Below are 27,921 nucleotides of genomic sequence, written 5' to 3'. Positions count from 1 at the left end.
GGCGGGCTGCGGATGGGGGCAGAAGCTGCTCAGCAGTGCCCCCTCGAGGCACTGCTGAGCCGGGCGGCGGTTTCCCTTCTCCGCCCCCGAGTTCCTCCTACTTCTTCGTAGTCCTGCCCACCAAAGAACCCACTACAGCGCCTGCGCCTTCTTCCTTGCCCCGCCCCCACCTACACCGGATGTTAACCGACGTCCCATAGTGCCTTGCGAGTGGCGGGCCTGATAGCAAAATTGGGGGGTAGCTACGGTTTTAAGTCGTTTTTGTTGGGGTTGTTTTATTGTGCCCGGGCGCTGTACGAGATTGGGGCCTGGTCAGTGCTTCGTCTGCGGATGCAATGGCGCTTCTCCGGGGCGTGTGGGGCGTGCTGAGTGCTCTGGGAAAGTCAGGAGCGGACCTCTGCGCGGGATGTGGCAGTCGACTGCGCTCTCCTCTCAGGTAGGACTGCTCGCCTGCGCCTCCGGAGGCGGCAGGGCTCAGGACACCCTGGGGTTGGAATGTAGACGCTTTTCTGCGCTTTCTGCCCCTCCTAAAAGGTCAGGGCCGAGTTGGCCCTGTGATTCAGACCTCGACCTTGCCACGGGGATGGTGGCTTTGAGACCAGGCCTTACTGCATCAGTACCCCGTGCCTTGCTTCCGGCTACCTTTCCCCTCCTCCCCGCCCCTTTTTACTGTCTAACCTTGGAGCACCCCGTTCTGCTTTCCCTACGAAGTCGCTCCTAGAGTCTCCTGCCTTCATCTAGGCATTAAGGAGGCGGGGCCCAGGAGCTGGAGTGTACACGCTTTCCTCCACTGTCTGCCCTTCCTAGGAGGTAAGGGCTTTGAGACTTAAGTTTTGGAAGCTTTTGCTTCTGGATAGGACAGGATTTTAAATGTCATTATCTTTCTTGTCGAAGGTGTCAGATATATAGCATTTTGATGACATCTTGTTTGGCATCTCTGTTCAGATCCTTACGAATATGGGCACTTAAATGCTTAACATTGGTTATTTTCTTTTTATTTGTATGTAGTTTTGCGAATGTACCAAGATGGTTTTCATCTAACTTCATTGGTTATCCAAAGAAGCCTATGACTTCATACGTTCGATTTTCTAAAGAACAGCTACCCATATTTAAAGCTCAGAACCCAGGTGAGGAGTTTGGGCTATATACTCTTCTTTGATGTAATAAAGAGGCCACTAAGCAGTTAAATTGGAAACTTGATTTTCACTACCAAAGCATCCAGTGAATGCAGAAACATAACCATTCTGTTTGATGTTCTGTAAAATAGGAGGTATAACATATTTTTTACCAAATAAAAATGCTTTAAATGTAATTGACATCTAGCGAAAGGTATTTTTAAAATAGCATGCAAAGTGGAAAGCACCCAGGGAAGAGGATGAAAAAGCTGAATTTTGGGCCTTTTTGCCATTGGCCCAGAGGACCATTGATGAATCATTTTAGCTTTTGCTTAGCTCCTGCTTCTGCCACTGGGAATTATTAATAAAGTTACAATGAAATAACTTATGTGGACATGTTATGTAAACTTTAAAGCTCTACACAAATTACTGTTAATTTCAGGAGCTTTTTCACTGAAAGTCAGTTCTTGAGTTCCTGAAAGATTTCCAGTTAGGAGGTTTGTTGACTCCCTAGAAAGGGTGTGGGTCTTTATTTAGGTTACAGTGTAAAGATAATGACTAAGTTAGTAATTGCTGACCTTTGCTTATGATTTCAAAAGCCTTTTCACATGCAGTACATCACAGGGCACTTGTGAAAATCAAATGAGCTGTTAATAGTCTTACATTATAAAGAACTGGTTTAAGAGACATGCTTCAGTACTCATATCTTTTAAAATGTAGGAGTTGAAACTAACAAGTGGTTTGTTAAATCATTTTTACCCTGTCATTCCAGTTAAGATGAGGAAGGCAATGGGGAATAATGAATTGGTTTTAGTATAATTTAGTTTGTTAGCAAATGGTATTTCTGTAATTGATATACAAGGTGGTGTTACATGAATCAAGCCTATATTTTGTTGTTTAGTCAGGTTTAATGAACTTGATAATTCCTGAAAGACTTGAAAAAAATGTTTTGATTGAAATGTGAAGTAAAAAATTTGTAGACACTGATTATGCAATGACTTAAACTAGTAATCAATTTCTGAGGACCATTTTGGTGGTAAGTGATAATCCCTAATTATTAGATAACAGACTTTAACAATGTTAGAAAATATTAAATTATTTATCGTATTTAAGTTAGTTGGTTAGAGAAAAGCTAAATCATTGTATTAAGTTGTGTGTGGTATAGAGGTATCTGTAAAAATACTTAATTTTAGAGCTAATGGATTATGCTTTCCTGGAAGTCTTTAGAAATTGATCCTGAGACATAAAATTGTGACATCAGTTTTTACTTTATTTCATTTCATAGATGCGAAAAATTCAGAACTAATTAAAAAAATCGCTGAGCTATGGAGGGAACTTCCTGATGCAGAGAAAAAGGTAAGCATATAAGTTTTCAACATTGCTGACCAGTTATTCTGTAGTTAAGAATAATTGTCATGTCCTTTAAGGAACCAGATGACCCAGAGTTTTTTTTTTTTAACATCCATTATCTACAAAGGAACTTCATACCTTCTGATCCACATAAATGATGAGAATATGGATGTATGGGAGTGGCGATGAAGGGTTGGCAGCAATTTGAAGTTGAAGGCTAATTACTGGACTCTCCCCTCGGTGATCATGTATATGAAAAATACGTGACTTATAAATGTGATCCGAGAGCACATTTTTCACTTGGTGATTCAGTCTGTCTTTCCCTGAAGTCATGCAGTTGTCTTTCCCTGACAGGTGTGCTATGTTTAATTAGTCAACAACAGTTTATTGACTTCTTATATGAGTTTTCTATTTATAGATATATGAAGATGCTTACAGGACAGACTGGCAGGCATACAAAGAAGAGATAAACAGAATTCAAGAACAACTAACTCCAAGTCAAATTGTATCTTTGGAAAAAGAAATCATGCAGAAACGTTTAAAAAAGAAAGCGTTAATAAAAAAGAGAGTGAGTATCATTGAAATATTCTTTTCCTTTGGCAAATAACTGAAATATATATATCTATGAGTATAGGTGTTTTTGTCTTATTTTGATGATATGGTAGAATGTCATCAAGTGTACTCTAGTTAGGAAAAAATAGGATAGTTCCCTTCTGCCACTTAGAACCACTTGCCTTTGAGTCTGTTTTGGAAACCCTTTTTGCTACTTCTGGATGCATCTGAATTTAAGATATATAGTTAGGACTGGCATGAAAGCTGTAGGAACAGAGTTATAAAACAGCCAAATCACGAATAGCAAGAATCTTGCTTCTGGGTCTTGTCTAGAATAACCTACTGATTTGAATTGTTCTATAGGTAATGGTGAATTTGATTCTGAATATTGCTTAATAGACTGAATTAATTAACAAAGTTTAAAAAGTGCCTGTTGTATCTTATCAAATAAGAAGTGCCTTTAGGATGAAATCCTGTTTTTCCTCATTAAAAACCCCACGTTTCAAAATTAGTGGTTTCCAGCTTAAGGTATTAATCCATATAAATTCCATTGTTTGATAGTTAGACTACATCTTTCTGTAGTATTAGGTGTGAGGTGGAGAACTTGCTGGTCCAGTACATATACAATAGAAAAGGGTCATCAGAGTTAAAACTATTTCTCTGGAAAAGTAGATTCTAGCCTTTAATGTGAGGTGCTAGGATCTCTCTCCCTAACCCTAATGTCTTAAGCCCTCCTAGCACTCGGGTGAGGACTCACCCAATTTCATTTCAATGATAGTAATCTGAGACTGCTGATCCAATTAGTAAAAGGAAGCCAGAAAAGATACTAAGAGTGAGAGATAAGAGTCTCTGCATAGGGATGGTATTTGGAGGGTTGAGAACTAGGGTTTACTATCCCTGTTTTGCTCTCTCCCTTTCTACTTAATGCACCCAAACCAGTACTTAGAGTGGGGAGGACCAGAAATGAGGATTGGGCAGATATAAGGGGTTTCCTAGTCAAATATTTCTTCTGTTCCTTTCTCTGTTCTCCTCATATTCCCATTACATGTGTGTTATACCTATTGTAGTTGTCCCATAATTGTTGGATATTCTGTTATCTTGTCTTTTCTTTTCAGTCTTTGTTCTCTTTGCTTTTGGGTTTTCGAGGATTCTTTTTGTTTTTTTTGGCTGCGCCATGCAGCTTGTTCCCTGACCAGGGATCAAACCCGTGCCCCCTGAAGTGGAAGCTCGGAGTCCTAACCACTGGACTGCCAGGGAATTCCCTCTGTTAGTGTTTTTTATCTCTAGCACTTCTTTTTTTTAAAAAAATGATTGTGCACTTATTTTATTTATTTATTTTTGGCTGCATTGGGTCTTCGTTGCTGTGCGCAGGCTTTCTCTAGTTGCGGCGAGTGGGGGCTACCTTCGTTGTGGTGCGCGGGCTTCTCACTGCGGTGGCTTCTCTTGTTGCGGAGCACAGGCTCTAGGTGCGCGGGCTTCAGTAGTTGTGGCACGCGGGCTCTAGAGTGCAGGCTCAGTAGTTGTGGCTCACGGGCTTAGTTGCTCCGCGGCATTTGGGATCTTCCCGGACCAGGGATCGAACCTGTGTCTCCTGCATTGGCAGGTGGATTCTTAACCACTGCGCCACCAGGGAAGTCCCTCTAGCACTTCTCTTTGGTTCTTATGAGTTCCATCTCTGCTTACAATGCCCATCTGTTCTTGCAAGCTGTCTAGAATCCTTAGCATATTAATCACAGTTGTTTTAAAATTCTGGTCTGATAATTACAGCATCCCTGCCATATCTAGTTCTGAGGATTGCTTTGTCTCTTCAAATTAGGTTTTTTGCCTTTTAGTATGCCTTGAAATTTTTTCTTGATAGCTGGACATGATGTGCTGGGTAAAAGGAAATGCTGTATATCGGCCTTAGTAATGTGGTAAGGCATGGGGACAAGGGAAGCATTCTACAGTCCTGTGATTACGTCTTGGTCTTTTAATGAGCCTATGCCTTGGCACTGTGAAGTTCACAAGTGTTTCTCAGTTTTTTCTCCCCTTTGTAGGTGGAACAGGATGGCTAGAATAAGCTGTAGTCAGGTATTTCCTTTCATTGAAGTCAGTTAGGCTCTGATAGTATACCAGCAGGTTAGGTTCTGATTAACTAGTTTCCCCTGAGGGCAGGCCTTGTTAAGAATAATAAAATGCTCAGGCATTTCAAAGTGTTTCCTTTTCTTTTCATCCTGCTGAAAGCAAGAGGGGATTTTTCTTGATATTTACTGTTGGAATCTGGTCAGGTTCCTGGGGATAAACCTCACAATGTGAGGTCCTTCCTATGACTGGGTAACTCTCAGAGTTGTCCGCATGGAGCCTCCAGCAGTTTGTTAACTGCAGTTCAGTTTCCTCCCCGGCACTGGTTTCCATTCCTGAGTCTCTGCTCTGGTAAGCCTAGACTCCCTGTGTTCACTTGTCTGTGTCTGTCTCTTCAGTCTTGGGGGCAGCAGTTTGCCATGTGTCCTCTCTTCTGTGCATGCAAGAGGATTTGTTGATTTTCCAGTCTGTTCAGCTTTATACTTGTTAGGATGGAGTGGTGACTTCCAAACTTCTTACATGTGGAACCGGAAACCTGAAGTCTGAGTGTTTCTGTTCTTTCTCTCTGTTGGAATTTTTCTTTCCATTAGATTCCCAGTTCCAACTGGTTAGAGACTAGGTGAGAAGTGTGGGAACCAGGAAGTTGGAGGTGAAGCACCTAGGAGAGAAATCCCTAGCAGTAGCTCTAGAAACAAAAGGGGAAATGCATAGTTAAGTTGTAAAATGCCTAGTTTCCTGACTGAGAGGTTCAGGGCCATGAAAGTGATCTCTACATGTAAATCAGAGAAGCCCTACTTTTACTTATGAATGAAAGTTGGGTTTGTTATTGACTGTAACCAAATTGCCATTAAAAGCTCCATCATTTTACAAATTACTATCAAATTCAGCAACTAAATAAGTTAAGATGATGCAATATCTTTCATTAGATAATGCATCCCCCTGAGCCCTTTTGATACCTAGTAAAAATAATTGAAATTAACATATCTGTTGAGGGTTAAAGGTTGAGAGACATGCAGGGAAGGAAATGAAATGAGAGATTTTTAAACAGATACTCTAATGTTCTTGAGTTGTGGTGGAGACATGTAGTGCTTTGGCCAAGGAGATGGTAGTGTACAAAAAGATTTTGTACATATGTGCTCAGTTATTCAGTTCATGGAGACCATGAAAATAATATGTAAAGGAAATGTTTTTGTATGAAAAATAACTCACAAAATCTATTAGAATTTTCAAAACAGTACTATAAAAATTCTGACCCCAAGAGGGAACAATCACATACTTTATATAAGAATCATAATGTTCACTTTAAAGAACATTCTGTAATGCATAGTAGTGAATAAAGTTTTTCTGTAGGTGAAATTAAGTCTCATAGAGGTTAAAACTTTATCTCACTGTTCCATTTTTATTGCTTAGGAGTTAACAATGCTTGGAAAACCGAAAAGACCTCGCTCAGCTTATAACATTTTTATAGCTGAACGCTTTCAGGAAGCTAAGGATGGTACATCACAGGTAAAACAGAACTGTTTATTTTTAAAATTTTTGTTTATTCTAAGTTTTAAAATACCTAGACAGGAAATTTTAGGGGTGCCACATGTCAAATGGTGAAGAAAAGTGGTAAATTACTATAAACAAATGTTATATACAAATAAGGCCCTCTTTCTTGTATCTCTTTTAAAGATGAATCCTTTTTCTTACCACATACAATTAATTTGAATATGTAGTTGCCTATATATATAGAGAGAGAGAGTCAACTTTTAAAATTCAAAAAAACATATAAAATTTTCAGCTTTATAGGGTTGTTAAAGTTCTGGAGACTTCTTATCCAGCAGTTCTTAACTGTTTTACGGTCACTGGGAAAGTAGGGTTGAGGTGTAATATTTTGTACTGGGATTTGAGTGTAACCTATGGCTTCATGTTATATCCTTTAATAAAATTTTAGTTTTGCCCACAGGAATGTATTACACATGTGAATGGCATATGAATGTGCAGAAAAAAAAAAAAGCTTGTTGTTCCTGCTGTGGCTTAGTGTTTCGTTTATTTCCTTCTTAGAGGCTCCAAATTGACAATTCTATTTTTCCTTTTATAATAAGCCATGGTAAGAGAAGTTGTCTGTTCAGATTCCTAATTCTTGTCAATCTGAGATGTAGGTTTTTTGCCACTCTGCTTCTTTGGGTTACTTAGATCATTTTACAAATCCTGTTGAACATACGATTAAATAATGTATATATGTGATGTACTTTTTCCTGGCTATATACTTTTACTGATTTACTCCCCTTGGGATTTTAAATTTAGTTTCCATGGCCCTGCATTACTAAAAAAGCAAGCCTATTTATTTTTTTAGTTGGAATTTGCTCAGTCACTAACTTACCTTGGATTTATTGATAGTTTTCTTATTAGTATAAGAAGGTTATATGCTTGAGAATCCTGAATCAGTGGTTCTCAACTCTGACTGCATCTTGGAATCACTTCAGAAGCTTCATGGCTGGGCCTTATCCCTGGAAATTAAAATTAACTCAATTATATCATTTTTATTCATGTAAAAAATACACCCTCATAGTTTAAAGAATCAAAATAAGGCTTGTTATGAAAGATACTAGTTTTACCGTGTATTCCTTACTCCAGAGTTAATACATTCTGTTTTAGTCGATTCTTGTGGTATTTATCTCCATATTTCTAAATAATGTTCTGTATCGTTACTTCCTGATTTTTTTTTTAAATTCTAAGCATTACATATATTTTAGGCATTACCTCTCACTATTTGATGAACATTTAACTCTTATTCCACTGTTCACATTTCCATCATCCTACCTCCCAATATAGTTATCATAATTTTGTTTAGATCAACATTCAGTACTTAACATTATTATGATAATGTAAACCATATTCATAGCTGAGGTGTTCCATTTGCTATGATTATTCTTCCTTTCTTGCAAAACTTTCACTGAAATTGATTATGTCTTGTTTTTGTATTTGCTTAGTTTTTTATGTACTATCCATAATTCCACCCAAATTCTTCAATATTCACTAGCTTGAGTACATTAGAGTACTTTAGATGCATTAAATATTCTGTCAGTTCCATTAAATATTCTGTTTGTTCCAGTTTGGTTGTTGCCTTCTATGCTTAGTGCATAGCTGACATCCTGGATCTTCATCATCATCCTTGTGGTGCTTTTGCTTCTTCTGTTGTCTTTCTTGGTTTACTGATTCTATTACAGCATCTCCCCCAGTAAGAGTACATGGGAGATTAATTTTTTGAGTTCTTGCATGTCTAAAAATGTCTACATTTGTTTGATAGTTTGACTTGACATAGAATTCTAGGAAATCATGTTCTTTGAAAAATTTAAAAATATTGCTCCTTTCTCTGGTAGCTTTTTAAATTGCTTTTGAGAAGTGTAAAGCCGTTTTGATTGTTGGTCTTCTGACAGTGATCCGTTTTCTTTTTTCTCCCCTTCTCTTTTTTCTTTGTTCTGACTCTCTGGAACTCTTATTATTTGTTTATGCATCTTCTGAACTGGTCCTCTAGTTTTATTAGCTTTTCTGTATTGTTTTCTCTTGGCCTTTTTTGCTTTTCTTTCTGGGATACACATTTTCACTAAATCTCCCTGTTTTCAGCATGTTACCATTGCCCCAACTGTACTGGGTATCCACAGAGTAACTATTTTACCCTTTTAAGACGATGAATATCATAGAATCTGCCCATGATGGGGATTTAACCTCTGTTTTAAACAGACTTCCAGTCGATCCTCATGTTTTAGCCTGACCTTCACCTCTATTTTATACCTGTCTGGTGCTGCATTGTAAATCAATTTGCCTTTTACTTTTTTGGGTTTAGGTATCATTTCTCCACCTGCTTTTCAGCTTCCAAAATGCTGTGTTAGTACTGCCCTCTCCTGTTGTCTTTGTCCATGTGGTTTTTATGCCTTAAGAAATTTTAGTTTAATTTAAAAAAAATAAATAAACCACAGAAATTTATTGCTTACAGTTCTGGAGGTTAGGAAATACAAGATCAAGGCACCATCATGGTGAGGGCCCTTTTCTGGTTCATAGCTGGCACCTTCTCACTGTGTCCTCACATGGTGGAAGGGCTCATTTAATGGGGTTTTAGGAAGCAACAAAAGCAAATATCTTTCCATCCCTTTAGTTTTTTTCATGATTTATTTTTTTAGTTGAAAGATTATTCATGCAACTTCATAAATTATTGTTTAATGCATTGAGTGTGAAACTTTATGGATTAAATATATTTTTTGAATTTATTAATTTTATTATTTATTTTTGGCTATGTTGGGTCTTCGTTGCTGCACATGGGCTTTCTCTAGATGTGGTGAGTGGGGGTTACTCTTTGTTGCAGTGTGCTGGCTTCTCATTGCAGTGGCTTCTCTTGTTGTGAGCACGGGCTCTAGGCGCGTGGGCTTCAGTAGTTGTGGAGCACGGGCTTAGTTGCTCTGTGGCATTTGGGATCTTCCCGGAGCAGGGATCAAACCCGTGTCTCCTGCATTGGCAGGCGGATTCTTAACCACTGCGTCACCAGGGAAGTCCCTATGGATTAAATATAAACAAAAAGATATGTTATGAAAGAATTGAGAGCATTAAAGCAATTTAAAAAAAAAATTAATTTATTTTATTTATTTTTGGCTGTGTTGGGTCTTTGTTGCTGTGCGTGGGCTTTCTCTAGCTGCAGCGAGCGGGGGCTACTCTTCGTTGTGGTGCGTGGGCTTCTCATTGCGGTGGCTTCTCTTGTTGTGGAGCACGGGCTCTAGATGTGCGGGTTTCAGTAGTTGTGGCTTGTGGGCTCTAGAGCGCAGGCTCAGTAGTTGTGGCTCGTGAGCTTAGCTGCTCCGCAGCATGTGGGATCTTCCTGGACCAGGGCTCGAACCCGTGTCCCCTGCATTGGCAGGTGGATTCTTAACTACTGCGCCACCAGGGAAGCCCAAAGCAATTCTTTCCAAAGCTAAGAGAACAGTTATTTAGTAACTGTCCCTGAATATACTAAATGTGTTTATAAAAGGTAAGTTTAAAATATTCAAAACATAGGCTCGGATACCGTCTGGTACCTCATTTTTTCTTAATAGGAAAATAAAATTCAGTCAAAGTTCTGGTCAGAATAGTAAAGTTCATTGTTTTAACTCCACTTCTCCTTAAAATCACTGATGATATTCTCCTAGCTTTAAACAGGTACTTTTCAAACCATATCCCTCTTTCCCTCACATTCTCCTTCTCCTGTCCCTCTGTCTCTTCTCTGCCCCTTGTTCTCCACCCACCCATTTTTCCCTTCAGTCTTTGCTCTCTGGTAGCAACAGCACAAGCTGTGTGAAGTGTACTCACTCTCCTCTCTGCCTCTCCTCCCGCTATGGGATCCCTGCATCCCTTTAGTTTTATAGATGAAGAACCAAGCCTAAGGGAGGTAATATGACTTTTTCCAAGTCACATAGTTAAGTTCAGCTAAGTAGAATAAGAACTGGTGTTGTATTTTTCCTATGACTACACCTAAACGTGTTGGCACAAATTTTAGAAGAAAACATTAAGCTACAGAGAGGAAATAAAACACTTAGTCTTTGAAGTTAGTCTATGACAGAATGTAGTTTATACTTGAATATTAATGTTTCTGGAACCATCAACAAAATGAAAAGTCATCCTATCAAATGGGAGAAGATATTTGCAAATGATTTAAAGAGTTCATACAACTCAGCAAAAAAAAAAAAAAAAAAATCTGATTAAAAAATGGGCAAAGGATCTGAATAGACATTTTTCCAAAGAAAGACATAGAGATGGCTAACAAGTACCTGAAAAGGTGCTCAACATCACTAACAGAGAAATGTAAATCAGAACTACAATGAGATATCAGCTCATACCTGTTAGAATGGCTATTATCAAAAAAACCCAGGAAATAACAAGTGTTGGTAAGGATGTGGTAGAAAGAACCCTTGTGCTAAAACACTAACTCAAAAAGGTATATACACCCCCATGTTCACTGAAGTATTATTTACAGCAGCCAAGACATGGAAGCAATCTTAAGTGTCTATTGATGGATGAATGGATAAAGAAAATGTGTATATGCAGTGAAATATTATTCAGCCATCATAAATAAGGGAGTCTTGCCATCTGTGACAACATGAATGGTCCTTGAGAGTATTATGCTAAGTGAAAAAAAATCAGAGAAAGACAACGTATAATCTCATTTATATGTGGAATCTTAAAAAAAGAGCTCATAGACACATATAACAGATTGGTGTTTGCTAGAGTTGGTGGGTGGGGGTGGGGGTCAAAATGGGTGAAGGAGGTCAAAAGGTACAAACTTCCAGTTATAAATAAATAAGTCCTGGCAATGTACAATATGGTGACTGTAGTAAATACTGTACTGCACATTTGAAAGTTGCTAAGAGAGTAGATCCTAAAAGTTCTCATCATACACAAAAATTTGTAACCATGTAAGGTGATGGATGTTAACTAGACTTACTCTGATCATTCTGCAATATATACAAATACTTAATCATGTTGTACACCTGAAACTAATGTTATATGTCAATTATATCTCAGATTTTAAAAAGATACCTTTTTAAATACCTTCATACCATTAATTTTTGTACATTTTAACAGTTTAATAATTTTTACTTAGAAAAGATGTTAAGAATTGATGAATCTTTGCTTGTGATTCTTGATATCTGAGTGTTTGTTATTGGAATGAATAATAAAAAAAATTTTTCTTTAATCGTTGAAATCCCTATATCTGGTACTTAAAGATATGTTGTTTTACAGGTAAAGCTGAAAGCTGTAAATGAAAGCTGGAAAAATCTCTCTAGTTCTCAAAAGCAAGTAAGTAGTATGGTTTTAGTCTCAAGTGTCTAGTTAGAATATCTATGAGAATGTTAGAGCAAGGCTTGATTCATGTGATATACTTATATTACACAAAGTATTTTAAAATTATTTTCATATTCTTGGAACCAGTTTGGCTTTTCTCTTTTGGTAGTTTATTTTTAATTGGCTTCATTTTATTTTATTTTAAAAAATATTTATTTATTTATTTATTATTTTTGGCTGCATTGCGGCACACGGGCTCTTTCGTTGCGGCATGGGCTCTTCATTGCAGTGCACAGGCTTCTCTCTACTTGTGGCGTGCTGGCTTCTCTCTAGTTGTGGCACGTGGGCTTAGTTGCACCACGGCAGGCATGTGGGATCTTAGTTCCCCAACCACGGATTGAACCCACGTCCCCTGCATTGGAAGGCAGATTCTTTTATTTATTTATATATAAATAAATAAGTAAATACATACATACATACATACATACATAAATTTAGGCTGCATTGGGTCTTCGTTGCTGCTCGTGGGCTTTCTCTAGTTGCGGTGAGCAGGGGCTACTCTTCATTGTGGTGCACAGGCTTCTCATTGTGGTGGCTTCTCTTGCTGCGGAGCACGGGCTCTAGGCACGTGGGCTTCAGTAGTGTGGCGCACAGGCTCAGTAGTTGCGGCTCGCGGGCTTTAGAGCACAGGCTCAGTAGTTGTGGCGCACGGGTTTAGTTGCTCCGCGGCATGCGGGATCTTCCCAGCCCAGGGCTCGAACCTGTGTCCCTTGCATTGGCAGGCGGATTCTTAACCACTGCGCCACCAGGGAAGCCCCTGGAAGGCAGATTCTTAACCACTGGACCACCAGGGAAGTCCCTGCTAGGTTTTTTTTGTTTTTTGTTTTTTTTAAATTAATTAATTTATTTTTGGCTGTGTTGGGTCTTCGTTGCTGTGCAGGCTTTCTCTAGTTGCGGCGAGTGGGGGCTACTCTCTGTTGCGGTGCGTGGGTGTCTCATTGCAGTGGCTTCTCTTGTTGCAGAGCAGGGGCTCTAGGGCATGGGCTTCAGTAGTTGTGGCCCATGGGCTCAGTAGTTGTGGCTCGTGGGTTCTAGAGTGCAGGCTCAGTAGTTGTGGCACACGGGCTTAGTTGCTCCGCGGCATGTGGGATCTTCCCGGACCTGGGATGGAACCCGTGTCCCCTGCATTGGCAGGTGGATTCTTAACCACTGCACCACCAGGGAAGCCCCCTGGTAGCTTTTGACTGCAAATAAAATTGGTATTTAAAACAGTGTCACTCATAACTTAGTGTCACTGTATCCAGTGATGGTCACACCCTGCCCCTGTTCCTTTTCCATACTCCAAGCCCTGAAATTGTAACAACTTCATTAATATTTAAAATCTTTGTCTCTTACCTTTCTTCATCTAATTTTTATCTCACAAAAACATTCGTTTCCAATCCCCCCTTATATATGTAGAATAGTAAGGTAATTTCTAGAGTATATATAGGAAAGCATTCCAGAAATTAATTGCAAAGATTCCTCTAAAGAAATCATTTTAACGATTACACTTTTTCTCAGGTATATATTCAACTTGCTAAAGATGATAAAGTTCGTTATTATAACGAAATGAAATCTTGGGAAGAACAGATGGTTGAAGTTGGACGAGATGATCTTGTACGACGTTCAGTGAAATACACAGCAAAATAGTGACCCTGAGAAGTCTTAAAATAGAAGATTGAATTATGTTCATAATGGATAGACTCAAGAAACCAATTAGGTCTCAATACCCAAAGCTGTTTAAAATTAAAATGGATAAAAGTTGGTAAACATTTATATTTAATTTCTTTTCTTTAGCCCATTGACTTCTGCCAGCCAATTCAATACATTTTGTATTGGTGTCTTGCTTTGGAAAACCCAAACAGATAAGAGTTCATGCGGAATGTATTTTGTGTTTAGGAACCACTGAGCATCAAAATAATCCATGAAATGTAACCATGAATCATTTTACCTTTGATAAAGGTAAATCAGACTGTGAAGTTTTTTTATACTCTATGACTATGGAAAGAATATTCTTGTTTCCTTATATTACGGAGGCAGGCGTTTCCTTTTCAGAAGTGTCTCAAAGTTTGTAGAAGCCATAATGTTCTGTGATATAATTGTTCGTTTTTAATAGAGCATCCAGAACTCATGTTGGCAAATTCCAAATCCTAGGTATAATTCATATTGTAGTCAGAGTTGATGGTTGTACATGCAAGAGATTTCTGGTGTCAGTTGCAACTTTTATAAAAGGGATAGAGAAATTTATATATCTTTTCCTCATTGTCTTTTTTCCTAAATTAAAAACTAAAAAATTATGTACCATATCTATGCATATTGTTTTATATTGCATAGAGTAAAAATTTAAGTGTTTCCTAATTATATGTTTTAAGGTGAGACATTCATTTTACAGCTTTCTGGGGGGGTTTTTTTGTTTGTTTTTTTAAAGTAGGAATTTGTATTCTGAATTATTTTTTCTCTTATGTGAGTATATTTATCCAGAAAGTAGAGAACTTATTTGGTATGAGTTTTAAAATGAGAGATCTAAAAAAACATAAGTCTCCTGTCTCTAGATTTGGAGCCTGTAATTTTTAAACATTTTGCATAACATATAAAAGCCTTTGTATGGGACCCAGCTCTGGCCTGTTGGTGAAATCCAGCCCACTGCCTGCTTTTCATGGCCTTGTGAGGTAAGAATTGTGTTTACAATTTTAAATGGTTAAAAAAAAGAATATTTCAAGGCACATGAAAATTAATATGAAATTCAGTGTCCATAAATAATGTTTTATTGGAACACAGCCATACTCATTGTTTATGGTTGCTTTTGTGCAACAGTGACAGAGTTGACTAGTTGTTACAGAGATGGATAGCCTGCAAGGACTGACCCGTACAGTGTGGAATGAGATGCTCTTAAATTATTTGCTATGGCTCAGTAAAATAAACCTTAAGAATTTGCCAGTTAGCATATAAACCTTACCATCCTTTAGCATTTGTTTATCCTCTTAGGAGAGTCAAGCAAAGGTTTTCAAAATCCTCACCAGCATTTTGAGCAAAGTATTCAACTGTCATCATCAGTTCACAGGAATAAGATAACTCAAAATTTATATTTATATTATACAAAATATTATGCCCAAAAATTGTGTATTCTAGATCTCCAGAAACAAATGAAGATTTTTGTAGTTTGTGGATAGAAAATAAGTTAAAAGTCATGAAAAAATGGCTTTTTACATACCGAATTTGGCAAAGGTAGGGACTGTAGAGAAAAATATAGCTTAAGAGAAGCCTAAGATTTAAATATATGAAGCTGAGTGTATTCAAACAACTTTCCCCTGTGGATAGGAATACAGGACAAAGTCTGCCATTAGGTAGGTAGGCACGATGGGTCTGAGGCTAGAGTATTTTGGGGAGTAAGGGTTAGGGAAGAAAAGGACGTGTGCGCTAGTGTCTATCACAAGCTTTTCTCAATTAGGTTTCCAGGAGAGAATTAAGCCCTAATTCCCTATGGCATCTAGAATGGTACTGATTTTTTATCATCCTCAGGAAAATGGAGAAAATAATCACTCAAATAATTTACTGTGTTCTGTGCTTCAGATGAGCCTAGGGAGCAGATAGGAGTCAGTGTTTGTAATGAATATTATAGAATGGGTGAGGTAGAGAAATGAGTTACGTAAACACCTGCAGGACAAGTGTAGTATAAAACACATCTTTGCAATTACTTTCTGAGCTCTTTTAGCATTTAACTACCTATATCATTTTATACCAAACGCATTCAAATCTTATCTTCCCGAATATACTGGGAAGTTCAGTGTCTGGTAAGTTCTTAAATATTTACATCTTAATGTAGGGAAGAAAAGTATGAAACAGTGAAAGGAGCTAGAGCAAAACCATTTTATGATAATATCATTTTATTGGTTTTTCTTTGTTTCTAAAAGAATGTCATCATTAATACTTTAAATATTAGGATAATCTGATTTCACACCTTTCTTAATAAACTTCAGTACATGTTGAAGACTGGCATGCCATATATCAAATGCCATCCAGTTTAACAATATACACAAATATTCTATTGTTATAAAGAATAAGAGCTTATATCAATAACCAGTGGCCAGTCATATAACACCTTACTTTTTAGACTTTTCTTTAATTGACCCAACAAAGTAATTGCTGTAAGAGCTAAAGAATAGTGCCAGGGAAAAGATGCTGAGGAAATGAAAGCAGTGTTTATGCTTTTCTGAGCAGTTGGTCATAAAGAGATGTTTATACTTTTGTTCATTAGAGTACCAGTATTAGATTTTTTGAAATAAATTGATGATGGGTATGTGTGTAATTATTTTACTTTCTGATGTTTAAGGGATATTAATGTGCAGATTCAGCCTACTGTAATCATGTAATTTTGCTGTTGCTTTTGGCTAACTCCTTTTTTGGAAATGCCACTTTCTTTTTTTAAATAGTTGGCTATGAATGTGTATATTTAAATTTCTGAATTAAAATGATATTACTACAAGTAGAGTTAAAGTAACTAGAAAACTTTATTGATTTTTCTGACATTTACTGTACCTAAAATTAATCACCACCAGGTTGTGCTAAAGCAGCAGGAAGTTCTTATATAGTTAAGTAATAAATACCCATTATTTCTCTTAATTTTATCAATCTTTTTACTATAAGAATTCTCTCAAGAATACTCTTACTTTCCTCTCCTCACAGCCACTCTCCCTCCTTTTCAAAGCTCCAAGCTCTTACAGACAAATTTGAAAATGTTATAAGCACAGACTGTATGTTTTGAAATTTTAAAGCAGTAATACTTTTTTTTTTTTTAAATACTTTTTTTTAAATTGAACCTTTGGGAAGAATAAGAAATGAACATATTTATTACTTTGAACTTGTAAAACCTTCCAAACAGAAAGTAAAACTATACAAAGCTAGTATCATCAGTCTCTCACATTGCTCACAAAGTACTTTTGGTAATTTATTAAATAATTGATTATATTTAATGGAAAATACATGAAACATGAAACTATTTTCTAGCACATTAAAAAATACTAAAAAAAATTTTTTTTTTTTACTGGCTAAGAAGCTACATACTTAAAATTGACCCTAAACAAGAATTTTAAATAAGCTAAACATTTAAAAATCACCCTAATGTCATTTAAATCATCGTTACATAATGGTGTCTGATTTACATATGATGTGCAAGGAAATATTGAATTTACTTTTTTGCCTATATTAATTTAAGATTTATCCAATTTCATTTCTCCACCCCCACAAGTCATGTATAAGAGGAGAATAAGGAAGGCAGTATAGTTGACCTTTGAACAGTGCAGGAGTTAGGGATGTGGTCAAAAATCCATGTATAACTTATAGTTGGCCCTCTGTATACACGGTTCCTCTATATACGCAGTTCTGCATCTGTGGATTCAGCCAACTGTTGATTATGTAGTACTGTAGTATTTACTGTTGAAAAAAATCTGCATATAAGTTAGACTCACACAGTTCAAACCCATTATGTTCAGGGTCAATTATACAGTTCTGACACAGTGCCTTTTTACTATAGAGACTACCAACCATCAGCCTTCACATTAAAAAGTTGATTGGTTATACCCAACTCTAAGATTCTATTTAAATAATTTGTTTGATCTGGAGACAGGGTGGGATCAAGATGGAGTAGGAAAACCTTGAACTCACCTAGCCCAATCAACACATCAAAAATACAACTATGTATAGAGCAATTCTTCATGAAGGAGATCTGAAGACTAGCAGAACAGCTCTTGTACAACCAAGGCTGTTGTACACAGAGTCTGGTAGGGAGGAGAAGCATCCTAGCCAGGATCCACATCCCTAGCAGGTGATCCAGAAGATTGGGATGTCACAGGCTTGGGATCCTTTCTAAGAAGCAAGGAATTCACACCCCATATGAAGCATCCCAGTCCTGGGGTCTGGCACTAGGAAGACAGCCCTCTTAGTTGGTTTGAAGACCACTGGGGCTTACTGGAGGGCTGTAAGAAACTGAGACTCCACTCTGAAGAGCACACACATATTTGCTCCCAGTCCCAGCACAGACCAGCAGATTGAAAACTGGTGCTCTGGCCAGCCTGCCAGGACACCCCAGGGTACACTCCAGTCTGCACCAGGATCCCACTCCAGTCCCACCTGAACTGGCACCATTCCCCATTAAGGTGGAGACTGCCATTGCCAACACACATGTATGCACTGGGAAAAAAGGAGAGCCAGCTCAGAGGTGAAATTCCAACACCTTGGCTGCAACCTCACCTCTGACCAAGGCAAAGACTGCCACCACAATTGCACGTGTGCAAATGTACTAGCGAAAGAGCAAGCCAGCCTAGAGGTGGGGTTCTAACCCCTTGGGCCCTGACCCCACCTCTGACCAAGGTGGAGCCTGCCATTGCCATCACGTGTGTGTGCGTGCACTGGAGAAGAAGCAAAGCCAGCTCAGAAGTGCTGTTCCAACCCCTCAGCCCCAACACCACCCCTAACCAAGGCAGAGACTGCCATCATGCCAGGAAGAAACTTGACTCCCTTAGGGCTCCTGCTCCAGCCCCTTGGACTTGGTCCCGCTTCCCAATAGGGTGACAACCACCACTGAGCCTGGGACAAGTCCCAGCTCACATCTGACTCCAGCTCTATTCCCTTGGATGCTAGCCATACCTCCCATCAAAGCAGCTGCCATCAGCACACACCAGGAGAAGACACGGCCTGTGCTCACTTCAGATCTAGCTCCCACCAAAGCCACTGGGCTAACACAGACTGCATAAGGATGCTCCCACAGAAGGACATGCCTACAAGACCATAATAGGTAACAGTTTCACCTAATTTCATAGAGACAAATAGAGGAAGTCAAAATGAGAAGACAGAGGAATATATTTCAAATGAACGGGGGGGGGGACCCCAGGGGGGGAAAAATGAAACATAATTTACCTGATAAAGAGTTCAAAGCAATAGTAAAACAAAAAACAACAATAAAACACACACACACACACAAAACAGAAAACACAAAAAACAAAAACAACTTGGGAAAAGAATAGAGGAACACAGTGAGAAATTCAAAGAACTATGAAACATGAAAAAGAACCAGTCAGAGAACTGAAGAATAACTGAAACAAAAATACATTAGAAGGAATTAACAGGAGATTAAGTGATAAAAAATAATGCATAAGCAATCTGGAAGATAGAATACAGGAAATCAAATCAGAACAGCAAAAAGAAAAACTTTTAAAATTATTTATTTATTTTTTGGCTGTGTTGGGTTTTCGTTTCTGTGCGAGGGCTTTCTCTAGTTGCGGCAAGCGGGGGCCTCCATCGCAGTGCGTGGGCCTCTCACTATTGCGGCCTCTCTTGTTGCGGAGCACAGGCTCCAGACGCGCAGGCTCAGTAGTTGTGGCTCATGGGCCTAGTTGCTCCGCGGCTTGTGGGATCTTCCCAGACCAGGGCTCGAACCCGTGTCCCCTGCATTGGCAGGCAGATTCTCAACCACTGTGCCACCAGGGAAGCCCAGAAAAACTTTTTAAAATGAGGATATTTCAAGAGACCTCTGGGACAACATCAAGAATACAAACATTCACATTATAGGGGTCACAGAAGGAGAAGAGAAAGGGGTTGAAAATGTATTTGATGAAATTATGGCTGAAAACTTCCCAAACCTGAGGAAGGAAAAAATGTCCAGGTACAGGAATCACAGAGTCCCAAACAAGATGAATCCAAAGAGACCCACACCAAGACATCATAATTGAAATGACAAAAGTTAAAGAGAGAATCCTAAAGACAGTGAGAGTAAAACAAAGAGTCACATACAAGGGAACCCCCACAAGGCTATCAGCTGATTTTTCTGAAGAAACTTTGCAGGCCAGAAGGGAGTGGCATGATATATTTGAAGTGCTGAAAGGGAAAACCTACAACCTAGGATACTCTACCCAGCAAGACTGTCATTCAGAATTGAAGGAGAGAGAATTTCTCAGATAAGCAAAAACTAAAAGAGTTCATCAGTACTAAACTAAGTCTAAAAGAAATGTTAAAGGGTCTTCTCTAAATGGAAAAGAAAATGCTACAACAAGAATTTATAGGAAAGGATAAATCCCACTAGTAAAGGCAAAATACAGTAAAGATTGAGGATCAAGCTAGTATGAATAAACTAGTATGAAGATTAAAAAACAAAAATTGTAAAATCAACTATAACTACAGTAAACATGAAGGGATAAACATGAAGATGTAAAATATGACATCCAAAACCAAATGTGGGGACTTCCCTGGCAGTTCAGTGGTTAAGACTCCATGCTTCCACTGCAGGGGGCGCAGGTTTGATCCCTAGTCAGGGAACTAAGATCCCACATGCTGCATGGTGCAGCCAAAAACAAAACAAAACAAAAAAACCGAAAACTAATTTGGGGGAGGGGTGTAAAATGTAGATCTTTTAGAATGTCTTTGAACTTAAATAACTATCAGTTTAAAAGCAAGTAGATGTAGGACTTCCCCGGTGGTGCAGTGTATAAGAATCTGCCTGCCAATGCAGGGGACATGGGTTCAATCCCTGGTCTGGGAAGATCCCACATGCCGCAGAGCAACTAAGCCCACGTGCACAACTACTGAGCCTGTGCTCTAGAGCCCGAGAGCTGCAACTACTGAAGCCCACACACCTAGAGCCTGTGCTCCGCAACAAGAGAAGCCACTGCAAGGAGAAGCCTGTGCAACCTCAACGAAGAGTAGCCCCCACTCACTGCAACTAGAGAAAGCCTGCACACAGCAAAGAAAACCCAACAGCCAAAAATAAATAAATCTTAAAAAAAAATTCTTAAAAAAAAAAAGCAAGTAGATATAGTTCAACATATATGAATCCCACGGTAACCACAAATCAAAAACCTACAATAGATACAAAAAAAACTGGAAACGAACACAAGCATATCCCTAAAGAAAATCATCAAACCACAGGGGAAGGAACTAGAAGAAGAAGAAAAGAACAAAGAAGAACTACAAAAACAACCAGAAAACAAGTAACAAAATGACAATAAGTACATACCTATCAATAATCACTTTATCTATCTATCTATCTATCTATCATCTATCTATCTATCTATTTTGGCCGTGCCACGAGGCATGTGAGATCTGAGTTCCCTGAACAGCGATCGAACCAATGCCCCCTGCAGTGGCAGTGCAGAGTCCTAACTACAGGACCACCAGGGAATTCCCTCAATAATCACTTTAAATGTCAATGGACTAAAGCTCCAATCAAAAGACATAAGGTGGGGACTTCCCTGGTGGTCCAGTGGGTAAGACTCTGTGCTCCCAATGCAGGCAGCCTGGGTTCGATCCCTGGTCAGGGAACTAGATCCTGCATTCATGCTGCAACTAAGAAGTCCACATGCCACAACAAAGACCTGGTGCAGCCAACAACAACAAAAAAAAGACAGAGGGTGGCTGATTGGATTAAAAAAACAAGACCCATCTATATGCTGCTTACAAGAGACTTACTTTCAGAGCTAAAGATGCACACAGACTGAAAGTAAAGTTATGGAAAAAGATATTTCTTGCAAATGCAAATGACAAGAAAGCTGGGGTGGCAATACTCATATCAGACAAAGTAGACTTTAACACAAGGTCTATAACAAAAGACAAAGAAGGGCATTATATAATGATAAAGGGATCAATACAAGAAGAGCTGTGACACTCATTAACATACATGCACCTAATATAGGAGCACCTAAATATATAAAGCAAATGTTAACAGACATAAAGGGAGAAATTGACACTAATACAATAATAGTAGGAGACTTTAACACCCCACTTACATCAATGGACAGATCATCCAGACAGAGAATCAACGAGGAAACAGTATTCTTAAACGACACGTTAGATCAGTTGGACTTAATAGATATCTATAGGACATTCTGCCCCAAAACAGCAGAATACACATTCTCCTCAAGGGCACATGGAGCGTTTTCCAGGATAGATCATATGCTAGAACACACACACACACAAAAGCCTCAACCAATTTAAGAAGGTAGAAATTATATAACCATTTTTTCCAACCATGACTATATAAAAGCAGAAATCAATTACAGTAAGAAAAATGGGAAAAACAAACACACGGAGACTAAACAATATGCTACTAAAAAAAAGGGTCAATAAAGAAACCAAAGAGGAAATCAGAAAATACCTGAAGACAAATGAAAATAAAAACGCAACTTTCCAAAACCTATGGGACTCATCAAAAGCAGTACTAAGAGGGAAGTTTACAGCAATAAAGCTCTACCTCAAGAAACATGAAAAATCTCAAACAACCCAACCTACCATTTAAAGGAATTAGAAAAAGAAGAACAAACAAAGCCCAAAGTCAGCATAAGGAAGGAAATAATAAAGATCAGAGAGAAAATAAATAAAATGGAAAACAAAAATCAGTAGAAAAGATCAATGAAATTAAGAGTTGGTATTTTGAAAAGATAAACAAAATTGATAAACATTTCACCAGATTCATTATTAACAACAAAAGAGAGAGGGCCCAAATAAAATTAGAAATGAAAGAGGAGAATTTACAACTGATATCACAGAAATACAAACAATCATAAGAGAATACTACAAACAATTATATGCCAACAGAGTGGACAAATGGATAAATTCCTAGAAACATACAATATTCCAAGACTGAATCAGGAAGAAATAGAAAATCTGAACAGACCAATTACTAGTCTGAAATTGAATCAGTAATCAAAAAACTCCCAACAAGCAAAAGTCCAGAACTGGATGGCTTCACAGGGGAATTCTACCAAACAATTTTAAAAAGTAATACCTATCTTTCTCAAACTATTCCCACCTGCCCAAAAAGAGCAAAAAACAAAAAACTGAAGAGTAAACACTTCCAAACTCATTCTATGAGGCTAGCATTAATCTGATACCAAAACAGACAAAGACGCTACAGAAAAAGAAAATTACAGGCCAATATCCTTGATGAATATAGATGCAAAAATCCTCAACAAAATATTAGCAAACTGAATTTAACAATACATGAAAAGAATCATATATCATGATCAAGTGGGATTTATACCAGGGATGCAAAGATGATTCAACATCTACAAGTTGATCAATGTGATACACCATGTTAACAAAAGATAAAAATGATATGATCCTCTCAGTAGATCCAGAAAAAATATTTGACAAAATCCAACATCCATTCATGATAAAACCTCTCAACAAAGCTGATATAGAGGGAACATACCTCAACATAATAATAAAGGCCATTTATGACAAACCTACAGCTAAACATACTCAATGATGAAAAGCTGAAAGCTTTTCCTTCTCTAATATTAAGAACAAGTCAAGGGTGCCCACTTTTGCCATTTCTATTTAACATAGTATTGGAAGTCCTAGCCACAACAATCAGATAAGAAAAAAAATAAAAGGCATCCAAACTGGAAGGGAAGAAGTAAAACTGTCTCTATTTACAGATGACATGATACTGTATATAGAAAACCCTAAAGTCTCCATCAAAAACTGTTAGAACTAATAAATGAATTCAGTAAAGTTGCAGGATACAAGATTAATATACAGAAATTTGTTGAATTTCTATACACTAATAATCAAATATCAGAAAGAGAAATCAAGAAAACAATCCCATTTACAATCACATCAAAAAGACTAAAATACCTAGGAATAAATTTAACCAAGGAGGTGAAAGACCTATACTCTGAAAACTATGAGATACTGATGAAGGAAATTGAAGACGATACAAATAAATGGAAAGATATTCCATGTTCATGGATTAGAAGAATTACTATTGTTAAAATATCCATACTACCCAAAGCAATCTACAGATTAAATCAAACCCATAACATTTTCCAAAGAACCTGAACAAATGACTCTAAATTTTGTATGGAACCACAAAAGACTCCAAATAGCCAAAGCCATCTTGAGAAAAAAAGAACAAAGCAAGAGATATCACGCACCCTGACTTCAGACTATACTACAAAGCTCCAGTAATCAAAACAGCATGGTACTGGCACAAAATCAGAAACATAGATCCATGGAACAGAATAGAAAACCCATAAATAAACCCAAACACATATTGTAAATTAAACTATGACAAAGGATGGAAGAATATACAATGGGTAAAATACAGTCTCTTCAATAAATTGTGCTGGAAAAATTGGAGAGCTACATGTAAAAGAATGAAATTTGAACACTTTCTCACACCATATACAAAAATAAACTCAAAATGCATTAAAGACCAGTGTAAGACTTGAAACCATAAAACTCCCAGAAGAAGACATAGGCAGTATGCTCTTTTACATAGGTCATAGCAATATTTTTTGGATCTGTCTCCTCAGGCAAGGGAAACAAAAGCAAAAATAAACAAATGGGACGTTATCAAACTTAAAAGCTTTTGCACAGCAAAGGAAACCATCAACGAAATGAGAGGGCAATCTACTGATAGGGAGGAGATATTTGCAAATGATATGTGTCATAAAGGGTTAACATCCAAAATATCAATATATACCCAGAAAACTCCATATCAAAAAAAAAACAAACAACCTGATTAAAAGATGGGCAGAGAAACTGAATAGGTATTTTTCCAAAGAAGACATACTGTTGAACAACAGACGCATGAAAAGATGCTCAAAATCACTAATCAGGGAAATGCAAATCAAAACCACAATGAGGTATTACCTCACACCTGTTAGAATGGCCATCATTCAAAAGACAAGAAATAATAAGTGTTGGTGAGGGTGTGATGAAAAGGGAACCCTAATATATGGTTGGTGAGAATGTAAATTGGCACAGCTACTAAGGAAGATGGTGGAGGTTCCTTAAAAAACTAAAAATAGAACTACCACATGACCCAGCAATTCCATTCCTGGATATATATCCAAGAAAAGGAAAACACTATTTCGAAAAGATATAGGCACACCAATGTTCATTGCAGCATTATTGACAATAGCCAAGATACGGAAGCAACCTAAGGATCCATCAACAGAGGAATGGATAAAGAAGACATGGTATATATACAATGTAATACTATTCAGCCATAGAAAGAATAAAATTTAGCCATTGCTTAGTTAAATAAGTCACAGAAAGACAAATATTGTATGTTTTCACTTATATGTGGAATCTGAAAAATAAAACAAACTAATGAATATTATAAAACAGAAACAGACTCACAGATACAGAGGAACAAACTAGTGGTTAACAGAGGGGAGAGGGGTGGGAGGAGGGGCATGATAGGTGAAGGGGATTAAGAGGTAAAAACTACTAGGTACAAAATAAGTTACAAGGATGTAACTTACAGCACAGAAAATATAGCCAACATTTTATTATATGAAGTATAATCTAGAAAATATTGAATCACTATGTTGTACACCTGAAAGTAATATAATACTGCAAGTTAAGTATACAGAGGAAAGATTCATAATTTTAAGTCCTTTTTAGTAAATACAGGGGACTATCATTAGGTGTATGGTGGAAGTAACAGTCAATTCTGGCATCGTTTTTTTCAGGCAGGCATTTTAATTGTGTGTGTGTGTTGGGGCAGGGGTGGCAGGGTTGTCAGGAATTTCATCCTAGGGACACTGCCTTATGCTGCTAGAAGCCTTGCTAGAGTTTGGTTGTCTCTCTGCAGAGGCCTGGATGGAGTCATTACATACAGGAAGTTTTGCAGTTCATAGTAACCACAACAGTTCATCACCGGGAGACAAAGGGCCCATGCAACTACAACTCTTGCTGTTTCTGCCTGAATCGAATAACAGATTTGCAGTGACCAGTCACCAACAGACTTTGAAAGAAATGATGTGACTGGTCACTGATCATGGTGTGCATCCATTATTAATGTAGTGGTTTGTAGACTGAAGAGCTAGCAGGCAAGTTTGTAGTACTTTATGGGATTTCTCACAATTAATGTAAAGTAGGAACTGAAATTTGAATTGTGTTATTGGGGAGTGGTGTTTAACCAAACCATGTTGGATGAAATTCATGCATATCTGAGCCCTCCAAAGGGTTGTCTGTTGAGTACAGTGCTGCCACATTTTATGGGAATGTAAATTGTGCAAATTTAGAATAATATGAATAAATATTTGGAAGTTGTATGTTATGTACAACGTTTAAAATAGTGCAGTTCTCTTAAAATTAAAAAAAATGGTTGGGAGTCACAGAATTTCAAAACTCTTGAACAGCAAATTGAGGGCAGTGTTTGTTATTACTATATGTAGTCGCCTTTAACACACAAAATTTAACTCTATCCTGTGTCAGTCTCCTATAAATGTTGTGAATATGCCTTGAAAGTTTTGTAAAGGATCTGCTGACTTGTACTGCTATTTTAATATTCAGTGTTGTTAAAATTCCAAATCTCTTTTTTAACCAACTAACCCAAATATTCATTAAGGAGTAGTGTTAATGCTTGTGCTGTAAAACATGCCTGAAATTTGATAACTCTGGAACAGAATTATGTTTTTAATAAAATTTGATTTTGATGCACTGTGCAGTTGGATGGTAGATAATAGTCTGGAATACTCAGAAAATATGAAGCAGAATTAAAACAAAATTTCTCTATCCTATTTGTAGATTTATGCTTTTTGAGAATGCCCTCTTTACACTTTTTTCCAATGGGAAAATTAGCACTTGATTATCTAGTGATTCTTAAGTGAATCTTGCCATGTCTACACTTACACATTCCTCACATCACTACTACGTGGGTTTTGTTGAATCCTGGATTTAAAAAGACAGCGTCAAAAACTTCACAAAACTTCTGTAACAGACACTCTCAGGACGAGATATTTGAATATGGACTTGATATTAGATGCTTTTTTTTTTTTTGGCTGCGTTGGGTCTTTATTGTTGCGCGCAGGCTTTCTCTAGTTGCAGCGAGCGGGGGCTACTCTTCATTGTGGTGCACAGGCTTCTCATTGCGGTGGCTTCTCTTGTTGCGGAGCATGGGCTCTAGGTGCGTGGGCTTCAGTAGTTGTGACATGTGGGCTCAGTAGTTGCAGCACATGGGCTCAGTAGTTGCGGTGCACAGGCTCTAGGGTGCACAGGCTTCAGTAGTTGTGGCGCACGGGCTTAGTTGCTCCGCGGCATGTGGGATCTTCCCAAACCAGGGCTCGTGTCCCTTGCATTGGCAGGCAGATTCTTAACCACTGCGCCACCAGGCAAGTCCATGGACTTGAATATTAGATGCTTTTTATGGTTAAATTTTATAGGTGTGATAATGGTATTGTGATTATGTAGGAGAATGTCCTTACTCTTAGAAGATACATGATGACACAGTTAGGGTTGAAGTTTCATCACAAGTAAAGACACATCTAGATAAAGCAAATATGGCAAAATCAGCTGTTGACTCTAGATGAGATATGTCTGCTCACTGAATCTTTCAAATTTTCTATTTGTTTGAAATTTTCGATAAGGAAGAACTGGGAAATATATTGACCAAGAAAATGTTTATATCGTTTACTGAAATAGTTATGGCTTGAATATCCCATTTGTGTAAAACGTCAAGTAGTTGTGCATGTTATCTAAGGGAGATGAGGCTGTGTGTGATAACCTGTTTTTTTCAGTTTGTATTTTTACTCATCTAACAATTTTGTGTATTGCAAATGTCAACTGAAAAAGAATGCACAACCTAAAAGTTGGGAGTTATGTTTTATGAGGCTGACATTCTTAGGACTTCAAGCCGGGGAGGCAGCATCTCAAGTAACCTTGAGAAAACTGCTCTGAGGAGGCAAGGGGGAAGTCAGGATATATAGGAGTTTTGCCTCAAAGGGCAGGTAGTCGGAACAAAAGATTACCGTTAATAAAAAACAAAAAAAACCTAGGTATCTCAAGTTAAGGAATTTAGCGCTTTTCTACGTATGGGAAGATGCAAGAGTCTGGGCTCACTGAAACCATTCCTTTGATACGCACCTCAGCGATCTGGGGCCAGTATCCTGTGTTTTCTCATCCCGAGTTTCCTCAGGTCTCACTGTGGGGAGTGGCTGCAATCCGATGGCTGCTAGATGGCAGGTATTCTTTGTTTCCTTTCTAAGTTCCCTCAGGGCTCACCGGCTCA

At 38.0% G+C, this 27,921-nt stretch overlaps 1 protein-coding gene across 2 annotated transcripts; it reads left to right on the top strand.

The window, feature by feature from the left end:
• Window positions 1-180: 180 nt before the first annotated feature.
• Window positions 181-27,921, top strand: TFAM (transcription factor A, mitochondrial). 2 transcript variants are annotated; one of them, XR_011074504.1, is made up of 8 exons: window positions 181-436; window positions 1,009-1,127; window positions 2,401-2,471; window positions 2,884-3,033; window positions 6,489-6,584; window positions 11,829-11,885; window positions 13,431-14,578; window positions 27,899-27,921. XR_011074504.1 is itself a non-coding variant. In XM_068548103.1 (7 exons), exons 1-7 carry the CDS (start codon window positions 336-338, stop codon window positions 13,557-13,559), a joined length of 723 nt encoding a protein of 240 aa, XP_068404204.1. In that variant the 5' UTR covers window positions 181-335; the 3' UTR covers window positions 13,560-16,703. The 2 variants fall into 2 exon arrangements, 1 of the variants encoding a protein (XP_068404204.1); XM_068548103.1 differs by lacking the exon at window positions 27,899-27,921 and having other exon boundaries at window positions 13,431-16,703.

The sequence above is a fragment of the Eschrichtius robustus genome, chromosome 7 (assembly GCF_028021215.1).
Source record: "Eschrichtius robustus isolate mEscRob2 chromosome 7, mEscRob2.pri, whole genome shotgun sequence".
Lineage (NCBI taxonomy): Eukaryota > Metazoa > Chordata > Mammalia > Artiodactyla > Eschrichtiidae > Eschrichtius > Eschrichtius robustus.
The sequence above is the reverse complement of the archived record's forward strand: the minus strand, read 5'-3'. Positions and strand labels throughout refer to the sequence as shown.